Genomic DNA, 20397 nt, shown 5'->3' on the forward strand with positions numbered 1-20397 from the left:
AATTACCAGGGGGAAAAAAACACAAGTACTAATTTGAAAAATATATACAAAGAATATCAACGCTTCGACAAATATATAGAGAAATATGAAGACATTCTGTATATAGTGTGGTGGTGGAATAAAACTTTACAAATAAATAATTGCTAAAACTTTTAAAAAAACTATATGGTGGTGAAAATGAGTCTCCTTAAAGCTATGGTTTGTTAAGAATGTGAGTTTAATTTATTAAAATCACACCAACGTTCAGTAAAGACACACAAATGCTGATAAGGTAAATTATTAAATGTTGGGTTTATTATTTTATTTATTATAATATTTAAAGTTCAGAGAGAAGGAATAATGAATGTCAGACGATCTGCAGCAGATAAACAGACTGTTTGTTGAGGCTTCTTCTTCTCCTTCTCTCACATTTTGTGTCTCTTCAGTGAACAGCAGCCCTCGGTCCAGAACGGCTGATGCTAGATGCTAAATGCTAATTGTAACCCACCTGGTGTGTGGTTCACCAAACCTGCAGGTATATCTAATGTCTAGGCTCTAAGAGGAGACTGGTGTAAAAATAGTGCAGTAAAGTACATGAACACTTTAAATCCTTCCCGTAATAATTCACACCAACAGCGGAATAGTTTGAGTTCACTGTATTATTTCTTTTAAATTGATTAACTGAATTTTCCAACCATTTCTGCAATGAATCGTAACCAAGAAAATGATGTACAAAAATAGTATACTCAATTTCACAAATGAAAAGTTGGGACCCAACCAAATATAAAACAACAACCTAAAAACATAAAAATGAGATCTCAATACAAACACAAAATACAGACTCTGTGCAGACTCAACAAGGTGAGTATAGATCAGTCTTTGATTTCTCAACCCAGATTTGTTAAAGTTCAGTTTGTTTGAGTGCACTCAAGTTTCCTACGACTGTCCATCCTGGTCGACAGATGAAGAAGCAATGGTATGAGTTAGAGAAGAAGAAGAAGAAGATGGCGATGATCCACTGACGAATGATGAAGGAGAATGATGGGATGGAACCAGAAGGCGGCTTGTGCAACTCAATCCAGTCTGTAGATCGGCTAAACAAAAAACCAGCCTGCACAAAAGGTGCAGAAAAATCAATAATTGTCCTTTTCGATAGTCCATGTGTGTTGGTTTTTTCCCCCTCTCTCAGATTGTTACACACAGTATCACACATTATACTACATTAATAACATTTCACTCACATATTTATGCCTGAACTTAATATCAAACACCAAGCTTAATGAAACAGCTTACAAGAACATAGTCACACAATGCATTAATCACATAACACTAACCATTTCATTCTCAAGTTAGCTGAGTTAGCTGACCACTACGTAGCATTTCTCCCACAATATTCAACATTTCCAAATAAACGTACCGTTTATAATATCAACCGGATATGAGTTTATCCCGACTGTTTTTTTTAAACATACATACACATCCTACAACCTCAAAGTTATGACTTATTTAAAGTTATCAACAACCAGTTAGCTAGCAGCTAAATCACCGGAATATTCAACAACCACGTCGTTCGGACCGGTCGGCAACTCCGTGGCGGTCTGACGACTTAGGGTACGTTCACACGTAGCGTCTTTTTTTGACAAAAGAAGTTGTGCAGACCGTTTTTTTCACTTAAAAAAAAAATCTGCCAGCGTTTTTCCAAAAAGCAGCCGGAAGCGTCTTTTTTTGCCGGAAGCGTCTTTTGCGATTTAAAGCAACGTTACGTCGCGGATACAAAGTACAACCATTGACTGTATATACTAGTATAGTACAACGGATACAAAATGTCGCGGAAGAGAAAATTGGCGTTAGCTATTGCTCTTTGTGTTGAATGTTATGGTATAATTTAGATGTCATGTCAAATAATTCGTTGCGTTCTGACACTAAAACGACGAGTCTCTCGACCGGCACCGTCTCCATTTTTTCTCGTTGTCATGGGTAACCACAGGTCTCATTAAAATGCTTGTGATTGGTCAGCTGTAAAAAAGACAGCATGACGTATGGCGTTTTTCCGCTAGAAGTTGAACATTTCTCAACTTCGAGCTGCAGAAAAAAGACGGTTGCAGTCGCGTTTTAAAAGAAGCCGGCAACTTTTTTGAAAAAACGGTCTACTCCATAGGGTTATAATGTAAAACAGACGCCGGCAGCTGCAAAAAAGACGCTTAGTGTGAACGTACCCTTATAGCTTCTAATGGTTAAAACAAACTTCTGCTAATGTAGCCTTGCTACTTTATTTACTGACAAGTGATAACTGTCCTTTCCAGCAACAACGTTTTACGGACGCTGCTATGCTCCGATCTCCCCGTTCGTCTCTTTTTCGAGTGGAGAAGTCAAGTGCACTCTATTGCCTATTGCTCAATAACACCACTAGGCGGCAGTGGCGGACACCGGGAACATAGATATTTCGAACATAGAGTGGCTGTTCAGACTACCAGGCTACACTAACCAACTCTCTGAAATTTTAGATTTAAAAATAAACTGCTAATGTAGGCTTTAATTACGGTTTATTTATTTAGAAATATTTATCGTGCTTTCTCAAAGTGAGTAAACTGTGTTGTTAGCATGCTAAGGTTAGCTTCCAGCTCAGATCACATCAAAGCTAGGCACACCTGAGACTTAGAGCTAACTAAACATCATCTGGATCGTTCAGAGCGACTGGTTTCCTGTTATTTAAGTAGGCAGCTAGAAAGGTTCTTTAAAGTTAAACCTGAGATGTGCAAGAACATTTTTTGTTTTTCCACCATCGTCCACTGTGACTCTCCTTCTGATACGATGACATAGTCATTACAGAAATTAAGCTCTGAGCCAAGAAATCAACTAAATGTTTCTGGTAACTGCTGATCAGTCGTCTTTAGTCCATTCCTCAGAACAGAACCACTTCAGTTCTGAGATGTTGGTGGGTTTCCTCACATCAACTGCTTGCTTCAGGTCCTTGTATAAAGAAAGTTATCATCTCTAGCTTCAACGTGTCTTAAACTCTAAACACAATGATCTACTTCCACCACCAGATATTAAATGTGTTTTCATTGGTTGCAGTGACGTACTGACCCAACACCATGACGACAAAACTACAATTTATATGATCACTGACATTGATTAGTTGTTACAGCCCAATACACATTTATAATCATAATGTTTATCTCTAACTGATCTGATTCACTGGTAATATCTTCACTTTATCCACAGTTCCAATGTATGGAAACATCCTCTCAGTGAAAGTGTGTTTGATGGTGTGTATGTGTTTGTTAGTATCAAGATCAGAGAACGACAGATTTCCTCTGTTCCAGTCCAGATTCACTCTGATCCTCTGGATCTTCTTCTTTACTGAGAGATCAAAGAGAGGATCTGGTGGTGAACATGCTGAGTATTTACCCTCATAGAACCCTATTCTCCACGATCCATAATCTATCTCTTCCTTCCTCTGGACAGACTCTGCTACCACACCCAGTGCCCACCATGTGGTATCTCCAACCTCAACATCCCAGCTGTGAGTCCCTGAGTTAAAGCCCTCAGAGCCCAGGACGGACCAGACAAGATCAAACCTCTCTGGATTATCAGGAAGATGTTGTTCATCTCCTAGTCTCACACTGGTCAGATCTTCAGACAGGATCAGTTCTTGATGAGCAGTGTTTGGATCCAGAATGACAGGAGTGTAGGAGACCATGTCCTTCATGTTGTTCCAGATGTTGAAGGTCAGGTTTCCCAGATGTTTGGCCTGGTCTATCAGAGCTCCTGAGGGCAGCTGTGGATCATCCAGCAGGAGGCAGCGCTGGACTCTTTCCACTGCAGCCTTGTAGTTGTTGAGGAATGAGACGTCTTCAGCTCTCAGCTCCTCCTCTGTGGCTCTGACTGTGTCTGAAAGAGCTGCTATCTCTCTGCTCAGAGTCTCCATCTTCTCCTTCATCATCTGACTCTTCTGCTCCTCTTCCTCCCTCAGTGCAGCCATCCTGGCCTTCTCTTCCTCGTCTAGAAACTGGTGAAGCTTCTTGAACTGCTCCTTAATCTGCCTCTCTGTGTGTTGGGCCTGGACCTTGATGTGTTTTTCTGTTTCATTAAACTTCACTTTAACTCGTTCACAAACCTTTAACTTCTCCTTTAAGGGCTCCAGAGTTTCCTGAAGGTTCTTCTTGTGCTGTCGTGCAGCTTCTTCGATGGGACTGAATCTGTGGTTGGAGTGTTTTTCTGAATCTCTGCAGACGAGACACACTGGCTGCTGATGGTTCAGACAGAAGAATCTGAGTTTCTCAGAGTGCAGACTGCAGCGAGACTCTGAAGATCTCTGATCTCTCTCCTGTAAGAAAGACTCACACAGGTTCCTCAAGGCCAAGTTTAAAGGTGGATGTTCCTTTGAAGATCTTCTCTTACAAACTGGACACTGGTGTGTTGGTTTCTGTCTCCACCAGTTCTTCAGACAGACTTTACAGAAGCTGTGGCTACATGACAGAATAACAGGATCTCTGAAGACGTCCTGACAGACCGGACAGCAGAGGTCCTCCTCTAATCTGGAAGCCATTTAGTCTCTTGAGTAAAGCTGAAACACAGCAGACACAAAGTACAGTCAGTCATGGCTCTCCTCCATCTTCTACTAACTTCCCTGAAGCTTCCTTTGACTTTGAGTCCTGTTTTTGGTCAAACTCACCTTCAGTGTGTGGAGAGTCAGCAGCTTGAAGCAGCAGTGTTGTAGTTTTCCACTTTTCTCTCCTGTAGCTGGACTCACTCAGAGGAAGGTGTTAGTTTGGTCTGAAGGTGAATCTGATCGTCTGTGTCTCTCTTTAGTCTCACACAATAATAAACTGTTTCCTGGTTTGTCTCAGGTGAATCAGGTGAGGGGGCGGAGCTACACATGTTGTTGGACCTGTTAGTCAGGGGAGTGTTTCAGTCCAAAAGTGTTTTATTATGGAGTGAGTTGCTTCAGTGTGTGTTTTGTGTATATTGATATAAACAGAGCTGCTTAAAAAATCTGTTGATGTCCATGAACATCAACAGATTTTCACACAAGTCCTGAAAGTAGACAAAGCTAGAACCCAATAAAACACACTGAACAGAAACATTAGACTAAAATCAGCCAATATTACATATCAGATTCTCCTTTTCTCCAGTATCTGCTGTGACCTCCTTGTAACTAAATGTTTTTGGTAACTGCTGATCAGTGGTCTACAGCAGCTTGGATGAATTTTAGCCCATTCCTCAGAACAGAACCACTTCAGTTCTGAGATGTTGGTGGGTTTCCTCACATCAACTGCTTGCTTCAGGTCCTTCCACAACATTTCTATTGGATTAAGGTCAGGACTTTGACTTGGCCATTACTAAACATTCATCTTGTTCTTCTTTAACCGTTCTTTTGTAGAACCACTTGTGTTCTTGGTTCTCATTGTCTTGCTGCATGACCCAGTTTCTCTTCACATTCAGCTCATGGACAAGATGTCCTGACATTTTCTTTTAGAGTTCACTGGTAGAATTCAGAATTCATTGGTCCATCAAAGACAACAACACCTGAGTCTCATTACATTGATTGGAAACACCTCTGAACAGATGGACTATAATTCGGCATTGAAATTAACTTTATAGATAAATATTATCTGATTCTGCTCATTTTTTTGTTTGTCTGCCACCATTTCATTAAACACTGCAGACTGCAAAACACAGCTGTTCTCCAAACCCAGTCTCAGCTCTTTAGGAAAGGTTTTTATAAATATTTTTTCCTCTAAAACAGATTCTGTTAGTGTTTGCCAGCTGGTTTTGATCAAGTATTGTTGGAGAATTCATCATATTTGGCTCATTTTGAGGCCGACAGCTTGATTTCTGTCATGAATGTTGCTCTTGTAAGATACAGGATGCCAATTTACCACCAGACTCCATTTTTAAGTTTCTCCCAGAAAAGAAGCAGGTTTGAATCCTCGATCCATTTCTGGGTTCATGTAATAGTGTGACTGTGATGTTTCCGGCTCTTTGAGGACACAAACTGATTGATTTCTTTAATATTTATCTCCCAAGGATGCAGCTTTATCCGCCGCACTCTCAGATTCTTTGCTCAGGACTTTCGGTAGCTCGCTCAGTGTTTGCAGCCTCCTCAACAAAGAGTGGACAGGTGAGACCAAAGTAGAATAGTTTGGTTTAAATGAGATGAAACAACACTGCATCATTCCAGCATCAGAACCTCATCCCTTCATCAAACATCATCCTACAAAGCAACCACTTGTTGGAAGAAGAATGAGATTTTAAATAATAGTAATACAACAAACTGAGCTGTCGTATAAAGATATCAGATAAATAAACCTCCAGGAGAATAACTGTATACAGATGTCTGTGTATTAACAATATATGTATGTTGAACATTAATATTCTGTAGTTCTTGGTTATATGCATACACACCACAGTCCAGGTGTATTTAGAGGATTTGTAGATTTTTTTTTTTAGCGACAAAATAAAATAAAAATAATAAAACTGAATGTAACACAAACATATTTTAATCTTTATTGTGTTGGTAATAATGAAAAAAGACATAAGACATAAAACATGTTTATTGATCCCACGTATGGAAAATTACCTTGTCACAGTAGTGTGGGAATTTGGCAAAAAAGGGAAAAATTACCACAGGGGAAAAAAACCCACAAGTACTAATTTGAAAAATATATACAAATAATAACAACGGTTCAAAAAATATTTTGAGAAATATAAAGACATTCTGTATATACAGAATGGTGGTGGAATAAAACTTTACAAATAAATAATGCTAAAACTTTTAAAAACTATAAGATGGTGAAAATGAGTCTCCTTCAAGCTATGGTTTGTTAAGAATGTGAGTTTAATTTATTAAAATCACACCAACGTTCAGTAAAGACACACAAATGCTGATAAGGTAAATAATGAAATGTTGGGTTTATTATTTTATTTATTATATTATTTAAAGTTCAGGGAGACGGAATAATGAATGTCAGACGATCTGCAGCAGATAAACAGACTGTTTGTTGAGGCTTCTTCTTCTTCTCCTCTCACATTCGTTGTCTCTTCAGTAAACAGCAGCCCTCGGTCCAGAACGGCTGATGCTAAATGCTAAATGCTAGATGCTAACCGACTCTCTGAAATTTTAGATTTAAAAATCGTCTGTGTCTCTCTTTAGTCTCACACAATAATAAACTGTTTCCTGGTTTGTCTCAGGTGAATCACGTGAGGGGGCGGAGCTACACATGTTGTTGGACCTGTTAGTCAGGGGAGTGTTTCAGTCCAAAGGTGTTTTATTGTGGACTGAGTTGCTTCTGTGTGTGTTTTGTGTATATTGATATAAACAGAGCTGCTTAAAAAAAAAACGTCTGTTGATGTCCATGAACATCAACAGATTTTCACACAAGTCCATAAAGTAGACAAAGATAGAACCCAATGAGCCAATATTACATATCAGAGCCTCCTTGTTTCCAGTATCTGCTGTGACCTCTTGTAACTAAATGTTTCTGGTAACTGCTGATCAGTCGTCTTTAGCCCATTCCTCAGAACAGAACCACTTCAGTTCTGAGATGTTGGTGGGTTTCCTCACATCAACTGCTTGCTTCAGGTCCTTGTATAAAGAAAGTTATCATCTCTAGCTTCAACGTGTCTTAAACTCTAAACACAATGATCTACTTCCACCACCAGATATTAAAAGTGTTTTCATTGGTTGCAGTGACGTACTGACCCAACTCCATGACGACAACACTACAATTTATATGATCACTGACATTGATTAGTTGTTACAGCCCAATACACATTTATAATCATAATGTTTATCTCTAACTGATGTGATTCACTGGTAATATCTTCACAGGGAGTTTATCCCCAGTTAAAATGAATGGAAACATCCTCTCAGTGAAAGTGTGTGTGATGGTGTGTATGTGTTTGTTAGTATCAAGATCAGAGAACGACAGATTTCCTCTGTTCCAGTCCAGATTCACTCTGATCCTCTGGAGCTTCTTCTCTACTGAGAGAACAGTGAAAGGATCTGGTGGTGACCATGTTGAGTATTTACCTTCATAGAACCTTATTCTCCACAATCCAGATGGTATTCGTCCCTTCCTCTGGACAGACTCTGCTAACACACCCAGTATCCACCATGGGTTATCTCCAACCTCAACATCCCAGCTGTGAGTCCCTGAGTTAAAGCCCTCAGAGCCCAGGACATAACAGTAAGAATTAAACCTCTCTGGATTATCAGGAAGATGTTGTTCATCTCCTCGTCTCACACTGGTCAGATCTTCAGACAGGATCAGTTTTGGATGAGCAGTGTTTGGATCCAGAATGACAGGAGTGTAGGAGACCATGTCCTTCGTGTTGTTCCAGATGTTGAAGGTCAGGTTGCCCAGATGTTTGGCCTGGTCTATCAGAGCTCCTGAGGGCAGCTGTGGATCATCCAGCAGGAGGCAGCGCTGGACTCTTTCCACTGCAGCCTTGTAGTTGTTGAGGAATGAGACGTCTTCAGCTCTCAGCTCCTCCTCTGTGGCTCTGACTGTGTCTGAAAGAGCTGCTATCTCTCTGCTCAGAGTCTCCATCTTCTCCTTCATCATCTGACTCTTCTGCTCCTCTTCCTCCCTCAGTGCAGCCATCCTGGCCTCCTCTTCCTCGTCTAGAAACTGGTGAAGCTTCTTGAACTGCTCCTTAATCTGCCTCTGTGTGTTGGGCCTGGACCTTGATGTGTTTTTCTGTTTCATCAAACTTCACTTTAACTTGTTCACAAACCTTTAACTTCTCCTTTAAGGGCTCCAGAGTTTCCTGAAGGTTCTTCTTGTGCTGTCGTGCAGCTTCGTCGATGGGTCTGATTGTGTGTTTGGAGTGTTTTTCTGAATCTCTGCAGACGAGACACACTGGCTGCTGATGGTCCAGACAGAAGAGTCTGAGTTTCTCAGAGTGCAGACTGCAGAGAGACTCTGAAGATCTCTGATCTCTCTCCTGTAAGAAGGACTCACACAGGTTCCTCAACACCAAGTTTGAAGGTGGATCATCTCTTGAAGATCTTCTCTTACAAACTGGACACTGGTGTGTTGGTTTCTGTCTCCACCAGTTCTTCAGACAGACTTTACAGAAGCTGTGGCTACATGACAGAACAACAGGATCTCTGAAGACCTCCTGACAGACTGGACAGCAGAGATCCTCCTCTAATCTGGAAGCCATTTAGTCTCTGAGTGAAGCTGAAACACAGCAGACACAAAGTCCAGTCAGTCATGGCTCTCCTCCATCTTCTACTAACTTCCCTGAAGCTTCCTTTGACTTTGAGTCCTGTTTTTGGTCAAACTCACCTTCAGTGTGTGGAGAGTCAGCAGCTTGAAGCAGCAGTGTTGTAGTTTTCCACTTTTCTCTCCTGTAGCTGGACTCACTCAGAGGAAGGTGTTAGTTTGGTCTGAAGGTGAATCTGATCGTCTGTGTCTCTCTTTAGTCTCACACAATAATAAACTGTTTCCTGGTTTGTCTCAGGTAAATCAGGTGAGGGGGCGGAGCTTTACCTGAACTGTTCTGATAAATGTAGAACTTTGACCTGTCAGTCAGGAGTGTTTCAGTCCAAAGGTGTTTTATTGTGGAGTGAGTTGCTTCAGTGTGTGTTTTGTGTATATTGATATAAACAGAGCTGCTTAAAAAAATCTGTTGATGTCCATGAACATCAACAGATTTTCACACAAGTCCTGAAAGTAGACAAAGATAGAACCCAATAAACACATGGAACAGAAACATTAGACTAAATCTAGAAAATTCCTGTGGAAAGTTTGACTGTGCCGATGATGCCGCCGTCCAGTTTAAAGTGTGCGTGGTATATCATCACACTATATCACATCACTCAACTCGGCAACAAAGTGACTGGATGGGTGTGAGTTTGATGTCATGCAGGGTACAACAAACCAAACAGGATGATGAGGATGCAGTAGGCCTGGCTGAGAGAGAGAGACACTGAGAAGGGTCGTCCTTTATGCCCTTCTACAAACTGAAGGGCAGGTACAGGCAGCAGACCCCTCCCAGCTCCACCTGAAAGCCAGCATCAAATAAGGAAGAGAGTGGGAGGGATCGTCACACCCCCACCTTCAAGAGGGGTGTCCTCACTAGGATCCCCAGACTTCAAACAACACAGTTCATCTACTAGAAAGCTTCACATTACCCACAAAATACATTCTGTACAACAAGTAAAATCAAATGGCTTCTACTGAAAGAACAAGCAAATCATAATAATTGATTATTAATCATAATGATCCATTATAATTAATTAAAATCATCATATTATATTACATTACTCCAATTATATATATACTGTCATTAATGTTGTTGCAAGCCATAAACGTTTCCTACTTTATGTGGTGGAATAATATATTTTTCAGTTTGACACAGTTTAATTTAAAAATATCTTCCCTTTAAATTGTAAAACTTCAACATTATGTTTTAACTTCAGTGCCGGTTTGATGACTGTGATAAGCTCCCGCTAGCAACGCGGCGAATTAGCCGTCGGCTAACCCCACCAGGTTCTGCCCCCCTACAGTACTGCAGTAATGGTGTGAGGAGTCATAATGTTTTGGCAGAACCTGTTATCCACTGAGAACCCTTTTCCCTCCACTTTCTGTGTACACCTGTGCTGAGTCTGCTCGTCAGGGGCCGTTGCCACGACTACACGCCGCACATGATATTCTATATGTTATACTCCCTTCTCTCCTGCACCCTAGGATTTGCCCTCTGAACAAATGCTCATAAATCAAAAACTACAAGTCCTATCGAGAAAACGAACACATTGAGAGCATCAGACAAGGGTTCTCTACAATTTAGTGTTTTTCCCACGTGCGCAATGCGAATATTGTGGCTGTAGTCGTTTTAGAAATAAATCATGCGACACGAAAAATCGTAGAAAAATCGCTCTCGCTTTCCACATACACACACACAGGGAAAAATTCGAAAACTGGTCGGCGCACTCCTCGCTCGGAGGAGACTGCAGCCCAAACCATACATCCCACACAATCTGAAAGCCAACAAAAATCCCTATGTTTTTATGTATTTTTTATCTCTGCACCTCAAAAACTGTGGCCACCCAAGATTGAAGACTCTTTAGTCTCACACAATAATAAACTGTTTCCTGGTTTGTCTCAGGTAAATCAGGTGAGGGGGCAGAGCTTTACCTGTATTTCTCTGATAAATGTCGTTTTACCTGTTAGTCAGGGGAGTGTTTCAGTCCAAAGTATTTTATCTTAGAGGAAACATCAGTTGAAGGCTTTTAAGTTCTGGAGTGAGTTGCTCCACTCTGTTCTATGTGTTTATTGATATAAACAAAGCTGCTTCAAAGTTGTTCCATCCTTCAGTATTTTCTACATTTCTTCATAAAAATGACTCAAAACATTTTCACACAAGTCCTGTAAGTAGACAAACAGGACCCAATCAAATTAATTAAACAGAAAAATTAGACTTGTGGATTTATTAATGCTGTGACCTCCTTGTAACTAAATGTTTCCGGTAACTGCTGATCAGTGGTCTACAGCAGCTTAGAGGAATTTTAGCCCATTCCTCAGAACAGAACCAGTTCAGTTCTGAGATGTTGGTGGGTTTCCTCACATCAACTGCTGCTTTAGGTCCTTCCACAACATTTCTATTGGATTAAGGTCAGGACTTTGACTTGGCCGTTCCTAAACATTCATCTTGTTCTTCTTTAACCGTTCTTTTGTAGAACCACTTGTGTTCTTGGTTCTCGTTGTCTTGCTGCATGACCCAGTTACTCTTCACATTCAGCTCATGGACAGATGTCCTGACATTTTCACAGGTAGAATTCAGAATTCATTGGTCCATCAAAGACAACAACACCTGAGTCTCATTACATTGATTGGAAACACCTCTGAACAGATGGACTATAATTTGTCCTTGAAATTAACTTTACACATAAATATTATCTGATTCTGCTCATTATTTTGTTTGCCTGCCACCATTTCATTAAACGCTGCAAACTGCAAAACACGCCTGCTCTCCAAACCCAGTCTCAGCTCTTTAGGAAAGGTTTTTATGAATATTTTTTCCTCTAAAACAGATTCTGTCAGTGTTTGCCAGCTGATTTTGATCAAGTATTGTTAGAGAATTCATCATATTTGGCTCATTTTGAGGCCAACAGCTTGATTTCTGTCTTGAACGTTGCTCTTGTAAGACACAGGATGCCAGTTTACCACCAGACTCCATTTTTAAGTTTCTCACAGAAAAGAAGCAGGTTTGATTTTTGGCTTCATGTAGTAAGTAGTGTGACTGTGATGTTTCCAGCTCTTTCAGGACACAAACTAATTGATTTCTTTAATATTTAACCCCAGAGGATGCGGCTTTATCCGCCGCGCTCTCAGATTATTTGATCAGGACGTTCAGTAGCTCGCTCTGTGTTTGCAGCCTCCTTAACAAAGAGCCACTATCACCAGATGTGTTATCACTCCACTGTCTGACCTGCTTGGACGTTTTAAGCGGAGGTCAGCAACGTGGCAGCAGGTTCAGCACAAGTTTTTTTTTTTTTTTTGGTCTATAATTAAACAACATAATATAATAATTAAAAGACATTTGTTATCCAGCTGGATAGTGGGAAAGTGAAGATGGGTCAAGATATTAGATTCAACTTTGTTGTCAGTGGATGCAACTAAAAACAGTTTGGCATTGAACCAGAAGTGCAAAAATGAACCATCATGTGGACAAGACAGAAGACTGTTGGGACAATGTTTAGTGGACAGATGAGACCAAAGTAGAATAGTTTGGTTTAAATGAGATGAAACAACACTGCATCATTCCAGCATCAGAGCCTCATCCCTCCATCAAACATCATCCTACAAAGCAACCACTTGTCAGAAGAAGAATTAGATTTTAAATAATAGTAATACAACAAACTGAGCTGTCGTATAAAGATATCAGATAAATAAACCTCCAGGAGCAGCTGTGTCTCCCTGTAGAGGAAAATAAATGTAACTTATTAACATTTTATGACGTCCAAAGATCCACGGAGAGTAAAAACTATATGATTCTTGTCTTTTATTTCCTTTATTTAATCAGGTAAAACTCTGAGATCAGCTGCTAGAAGGACTCTTTTATATTATATTATTTATCGTCATTTAAGCCGTTCAACAGCAGTGCACGTTAGAATAATATTAACTCAACAGCAGCTATGCACAGATGCAAAAAAGAAAAAAAAAGATTAAACAATTGTTTACAGATGTCTTAAATATTCTGTAGTTTTTGGTTATATGCATACACACCACAGTCCAGGTGTAATTAGAGGATTTGTAGCTTTTTTTCTTCTTTTTTTTTTAAGCAATAAAATTAAATAAAAATAAAACTGAATGTAACACAAACATATTTTAACCTGTATTGTGTTGGTAATAATGAAAAAAGAAATAAGACATAATACATGTTTATTGATCCCATGTATGGGAAATTACCTTGTCACAGTAGCGCGGAAATTTGGCAAAAAAAAATATACAAAACAGTGACGACTTTGACTTCGACAGGGGAAAAATTACCAGGGGGAAAAAAACACAAGTACTAATTTGAAAAATATATACAAAGAATATCAACGCTTCGACAAATATATAGAGAAATATGAAGACATTCTGTATATAGTGTGGTGGTGGAATAAAACTTTACAAATAAATAATTGCTAAAACTTTTAAAAAAACTATATGGTGGTGAAAATGAGTCTCCTTAAAGCTATGGTTTGTTAAGAATGTGAGTTTAATTTATTAAAATCACACCAACGTTCAGTAAAGACACACAAATGCTGATAAGGTAAATTATTAAATGTTGGGTTTATTATTTTATTTATTATAATATTTAAAGTTCAGAGAGAAGGAATAATGAATGTCAGACGATCTGCAGCAGATAAACAGACTGTTTGTTGAGGCTTCTTCTTCTCCTTCTCTCACATTTTGTGTCTCTTCAGTGAACAGCAGCCCTCGGTCCAGAACGGCTGATGCTAGATGCTAAATGCTAATTGTAACCCACCTGGTGTGTGGTTCACCAAACCTGCAGGTATATCTAATGTCTAGGCTCTAAGAGGAGACTGGTGTAAAAATAGTGCAGTAAAGTACATGAACACTTTAAATCCTTCCCGTAATAATTCACACCAACAGCGGAATAGTTTGAGTTCACTGTATTATTTCTTTTAAATTGATTAACTGAATTTTCCAACCATTTCTGCAATGAATCGTAACCAAGAAAATGATGTACAAAAATAGTATACTCAATTTCACAAATGAAAAGTTGGGACCCAACCAAATATAAAACAACAACCTAAAAACATAAAAATGAGATCTCAATACAAACACAAAATACAGACTCTGTGCAGACTCAACAAGGTGAGTATAGATCAGTCTTTGATTTCTCAACCCAGATTTGTTAAAGTTCAGTTTGTTTGAGTGCACTCAAGTTTCCTACGACTGTCCATCCTGGTCGACAGATGAAGAAGCAATGGTATGAGTTAGAGAAGAAGAAGAAGAAGATGGCGATGATCCACTGACGAATGATGAAGGAGAATGATGGGATGGAACCAGAAGGCGGCTTGTGCAACTCAATCCAGTCTGTAGATCGGCTAAACAAAAAACCAGCCTGCACAAAAGGTGCAGAAAAATCAATAATTGTCCTTTTCGATAGTCCATGTGTGTTGGTTTTTTCCCCCTCTCTCAGATTGTTACACACAGTATCACACATTATACTACATTAATAACATTTCACTCACATATTTATGCCTGAACTTAATATCAAACACCAAGCTTAATGAAACAGCTTACAAGAACATAGTCACACAATGCATTAATCACATAACACTAACCATTTCATTCTCAAGTTAGCTGAGTTAGCTGACCACTACGTAGCATTTCTCCCACAATATTCAACATTTCCAAATAAACGTACCGTTTATAATATCAACCGGATATGAGTTTATCCCGACTGTTTTTTTTAAACATACATACACATCCTACAACCTCAAAGTTATGACTTATTTAAAGTTATCAACAACCAGTTAGCTAGCAGCTAAATCACCGGAATATTCAACAACCACGTCGTTCGGACCGGTCGGCAACTCCGTGGCGGTCTGACGACTTAGGGTACGTTCACACGTAGCGTCTTTTTTTGACAAAAGAAGTTGTGCAGACCGTTTTTTTCACTTAAAAAAAAAATCTGCCAGCGTTTTTCCAAAAAGCAGCCGGAAGCGTCTTTTTTTGCCGGAAGCGTCTTTTGCGATTTAAAGCAACGTTACGTCGCGGATACAAAGTACAACCATTGACTGTATATACTAGTATAGTACAACGGATACAAAATGTCGCGGAAGAGAAAATTGGCGTTAGCTATTGCTCTTTGTGTTGAATGTTATGGTATAATTTAGATGTCATGTCAAATAATTCGTTGCGTTCTGACACTAAAACGACGAGTCTCTCGACCGGCACCGTCTCCATTTTTTCTCGTTGTCATGGGTAACCACAGGTCTCATTAAAATGCTTGTGATTGGTCAGCTGTAAAAAAGACAGCATGACGTATGGCGTTTTTCCGCTAGAAGTTGAACATTTCTCAACTTCGAGCTGCAGAAAAAAGACGGTTGCAGTCGCGTTTTAAAAGAAGCCGGCAACTTTTTTGAAAAAACGGTCTACTCCATAGGGTTATAATGTAAAACAGACGCCGGCAGCTGCAAAAAAGACGCTTAGTGTGAACGTACCCTTATAGCTTCTAATGGTTAAAACAAACTTCTGCTAATGTAGCCTTGCTACTTTATTTACTGACAAGTGATAACTGTCCTTTCCAGCAACAACGTTTTACGGACGCTGCTATGCTCCGATCTCCCCGTTCGTCTCTTTTTCGAGTGGAGAAGTCAAGTGCACTCTATTGCCTATTGCTCAATAACACCACTAGGCGGCAGTGGCGGACACCGGGAACATAGATATTTCGAACATAGAGTGGCTGTTCAGACTACCAGGCTACACTAACCAACTCTCTGAAATTTTAGATTTAAAAATAAACTGCTAATGTAGGCTTTAATTACGGTTTATTTATTTAGAAATATTTATCGTGCTTTCTCAAAGTGAGTAAACTGTGTTGTTAGCATGCTAAGGTTAGCTTCCAGCTCAGATCACATCAAAGCTAGGCACACCTGAGACTTAGAGCTAACTAAACATCATCTGGATCGTTCAGAGCGACTGGTTTCCTGTTATATAAGCAGGGGCGCTGCTAGGGATTTTGGGCCCCATGAAAAGAATCTTTACAGGGCCCCCCAACACAGCGAATTTTTTGATGCTATTTTACATACAATTATGCATTTTAATGGTATTTTTTGACTATCATTACCATATTTGTGAAAGAAGAACAACATGACAGTTGACATGTACAGTAGGGGAAGAACTGAGCACTCTGAATACAATGGAATTCATTTTGATTCATTTATTTGCTGCAACACTTAAATTGGAAATAAACTCTTCCATGAAAAAATAGCAATTATAATCAGTGGAGCGAAAAAAATCTCAGCAAAAACAAAAGCACCATCAAAATACAAAATGGCCATATATGATTTCTCATCATTTAAGTAGAACTTAATATATGAAAGAATGGCAAATATATAACGTTGCCGACTGAGTCAAGCTTCCTTTTGCAACCTTTCAATCACTGGTCCTTGCTCAACTTTTTTCACCAAAAGCCCAATGCCGAGCGTTCTCACGTGCAAAATCACTTATCAGGTCTTTGAAGTCCAGCTTTCTAGCCAATTGACTCTCAATTGACAGCATGGCAAGACTGCAAAGTCTTTCCTGAGACATTGTGGACCTCAAACTTACTGAACGCTCTCTCACCACCAGCAACAGTAACTGGCAGGCTGTGGCGCTGTGTGACAAACCGCCGGTGCGCTACCTGCAGCTGATCCAGTTGGACTGAACCACTTTACATAAATAGAGGGGGGGCCCTGCAGGCGTTGATGTTTCCAAAACAAATAAAGTTATTGTTACCAGGACATTGGAAATAAAACATTTGTGATTATATGTTACTTAATAACTTAGTGTCATTATTTTTTCTGTAATATAATTTCATCATCATTAGGGGCCTCTCTGGGCCCCCTCAATCATGGGCCCCTAGAATCCGTCTCCTTTACCCCCCCTTTTCGGCGCCCCAGTATATAAGTAGGCGTCTAGAAAGGTTCTTCACTCTGATCATTAAAGTTAAACCTGAGCTGTGCAACAACATTTTTTATTTCCACCATCGTCCACTGTGACTCTCCTTCTGATACGATGATATACTCATTACAGAAATTAAGCTTTGAGCCAAGAAATCAACTAAATGTTTCTGGTAACTGCTGATCAGTCGTCTTTAGCCCATTCCTCAGAACAGAACCACTTCAGTTCTGAGATGTTGGTGGGTTTCCTCACATCAACTGCTTCTTTCAGGTCCTTGTATAAAGAAAGTTATCATCTCAGGCTTCAACGTGTCTTAAACTCTAAACACAATGATCTATTTCCACCACCAGATATTAAATGTGTTTCCATCAGTTGCAGTGACGTACTGACCCAACACCATGACGACAAAACTACAATTTATATGATCACTGACATTGATTAGTTGTTACAGCCCAATACACATTTATAATCATAATGTTTATCTCTAACTGATCTGATTCACTGGTAACATCTTCACAGGGAGTTTATCCCCAGTTAAAATGTATGGAAACATCCTCTCAGTGAAAGTGTGTGTGATGGTGTGTATGTGTTTGTTAGTATCAAGATCAGAGAACGACAGATTTCCTCTGTTCCAGTCCAGATTCACTCTGATCCTCTGGAGCTTCTTCTTTACTGAGAGAATAGTGGGAGGATCTGGTGGTGACCATGTGAAGTATTTACCTATAAACAACGTTATTCTCCACAATCCGGACTCTATGTTTCCCTTCGTCTGGACAGACTCTGCTAACACACCCAGTGTCCATGCTCTGTTATCTCCAACATCAACATCCCAGCTGTGAGTCCCTGAGTTAAAGCCCTCAGAGCCCAGGACAGAACTGCTAGAATTAAACCTCTCTGGATTATCAGGAAGATGTTGTCTATCGCCATATCTCACACTGGTCAGATCTTCAGACAGGATCAGTTGTGGATAAGCAGTGTTTGGATCCATAATGACAGGAGTGTAGGAGACCATGTCCTTCATCTTGTTCCAGATGTTGAAGGTCAGGTTGCCCAGATGTTTGGCCTGGTCTATCAGAGCTCCTGAGGGCAGCTGTGGATCATCCAGCAGGGGGCAGCGCTGGACTCTTTCCACTGCAGCCTTGTAGTTGTTGAGGAATGAGACGTCTTCAGCTCTCAGCTCCTCCTCTGTGGCTCTGACTGTGTCTGAAAGAGCTGCTATCTCTCTGCTCAGAGTCTCCATCTTCTCCTTCATCATCTGACTCTTCTGCTCCTCTTCCTCCCTCAGTGCAGCCATCCTGGCCTCCTCTTCCTCGTCTAGAAACTGGTGAAGCTTCTTGAACTGCTCCTTAATCTGCCTCTCTGTGTGTCGGGCCTGGACCTTGATGTGTTTTTCTGTTTCATCAAAAGTCACTTTAACTTGTTCACAAACCTTTAACTTCTCCTTTAAGGGCTCCAGAGTTTCCTGAAGGTTCTTCTTGTGCTGTCGTGCAGCTTCATCGATGGGTCTGATTGTGTGCTTGGAGTGTTTTTCTGAATCTCTGCAGACAAGACACACTGGCTGCTGATGGTCCAGACAGAAGAGTTTCTTAGAGTGCAGACTGCAGCGAGCCTCTGAAGATCTCTGATCTCTCTCCTGTAAGAAGGACTCGCACAGGTTCTTCAACACCAAGTTTAAAGGTGGATCATCCTTTGAAGATCTTCTCTTACAAACTGGACACTGGTGTGTTGGTTTCTCTCTCCACCAGTTCTTCAGACAGACTTTACAGAAGCTGTGGCTACATGACAGAAGAACAGGATCTCTGAAGACCTCCTGACAGACCGGACAGCAGAGATCCTCCTCTGATCTGGAAGCCATTTAGTCTCTGAGTGAAGCTGAAACACAGCAGACACAAAGTCCAGTCAGTCATGGCTCTCCTCCATCTTCTACTAACTTCCCTGAAGCTTCCTTTGACTTTGAGTCTGTTTTTGGTCAAACTCACCTTCAGTGTGTGGAGAGTCAGCAGCTTGAAGCAGCAGTGTTGTAGTTTTCCACTTTTCTCTCCTGTAGCTGGGCTCACTCAGAGGAAGGTGTTAGTTTGGTCTGAAGGTGAATCTGATCGTCTGTGTCTCTCTTTAGTCTCACACAATAATAAACTGTTTCCTGGTTTGTCTCAGGTGAGGGGGTGGAGCTTTACGAGAACTGTTCATAAATGTAGAACTTTGACCTGTTAGTCAGGGGAGTGTTTCAGTCCAAAGGTGTTTTTTGTGGAGTGAGTTGCTTCATTGTGTGTTTTGTGTATATTGATATAAACAGAGCTGCTTAAAAAATCTGTTGATGTCCATGAACATCAACAGATTTTCACACAAGTCCTGAAAGTAGACAAAGATAGAACCCAATAAACACATGGAACAGAAACATTAGACTAAAACTAGAAAATTCCTGTTGAAATTTTGACTGTGCCGATGATGCTGCCTTAATCATAATGATCCATTATAATTAATTAAAATCATCATATTATATTACATTACTTCAAATATACTGTCATTAATGTTGTTACAAGCCATAAACGTTTCCTACTTTATGTGGTGGAATAATATTTTTCAGTTTGACACAGTTTTATTTAAAAATATTATCCCTTTAAATTGTAAAACTTCAACATTATGTTTTAACTTCAGTGCCAGTTTGATGACTGTGACAAGCTCCCGCTCGCTAGAAATGCGGCGAATTAGCCGGCGGCTAGCCCCACTAGCCTCCGCGTTAGCTCGCGGCTAACTCCCGCCTTTTAACTCCCGGTTAGCTCACCGTTAACTCCTGGTTAGCTCGCGGTTAGCTCGAGGCTAGCTCCGCGGTTGAGTCCGCCGCCGTTAGCTCGCAGCTAGCTCCGCTAGCTCGCTAACATACATGAGCTATGCTGGAAGGCTAGCCGTCGGCTAAATCACTGGTCGGCTAGTAGTTAACTTCTATTAAAAGTTCAGCTATGTTGGGCACAAACACTTAACATATAAATAATTCTAGAAATTCACTTACCTAATAAGGTGAAGGAAACATGTCAGGGATGTTCTGTCAGGAGGACCAACTGGGGGGGGTCACAGTGTCAGGTTCTGGCCCCCTACAGTACTGCAGTAATGGTGTGAGGAGTCATAATGTTTTGGCAGATCCTGTTATCCACTAAGAACCCTTTTCCCTCCACTTTCTGTGTGCACCTGTGCTGAGTCTGCTCGTCAGGGGCCATTGCCACGACTACACGCCGCACATGATATTCTATATGTTATACTCCCTTCTCTCCTGTACCCTAGGATT

General features: G+C 40.4%; 1 protein-coding gene and 1 pseudogene across 2 annotated transcripts; both read right to left on the reverse strand.

Annotated features, from left to right (window-relative positions):
• Window positions 1-1868: 1868 nt before the first annotated feature.
• On the reverse strand, window positions 1869-4531 carry LOC311499644 (zinc-binding protein A33-like; the record flags this gene model as incomplete). The annotated part of the gene is made up of 1 exon (XM_084560716.1): window positions 1869-4531. The coding sequence occupies one exon, from the start codon at window positions 4529-4531 to the stop codon at window positions 3161-3163; it is 1371 nt and encodes a 456-aa protein (XP_084416842.1). The 3' UTR covers window positions 1869-3160.
• A 3250-nt stretch (window positions 4532-7781) lies between these two features.
• On the reverse strand, window positions 7782-18972 carry LOC311499389 (annotated as a pseudogene). The gene is made up of 3 exons: window positions 17620-18972; window positions 9282-9357; window positions 7782-9173 (listed from the first exon to the last, which is right to left on the reverse strand). The product of its transcript is annotated as an uncharacterized misc_RNA (transcript).
• Between the last annotated feature and the right edge of the window lie 1425 nt (window positions 18973-20397).

This window comes from Chelon labrosus (assembly GCF_963514085.1).
Source record: "Chelon labrosus genome assembly, chromosome: 14".
NCBI lineage: Eukaryota > Metazoa > Chordata > Actinopteri > Mugiliformes > Mugilidae > Chelon > Chelon labrosus.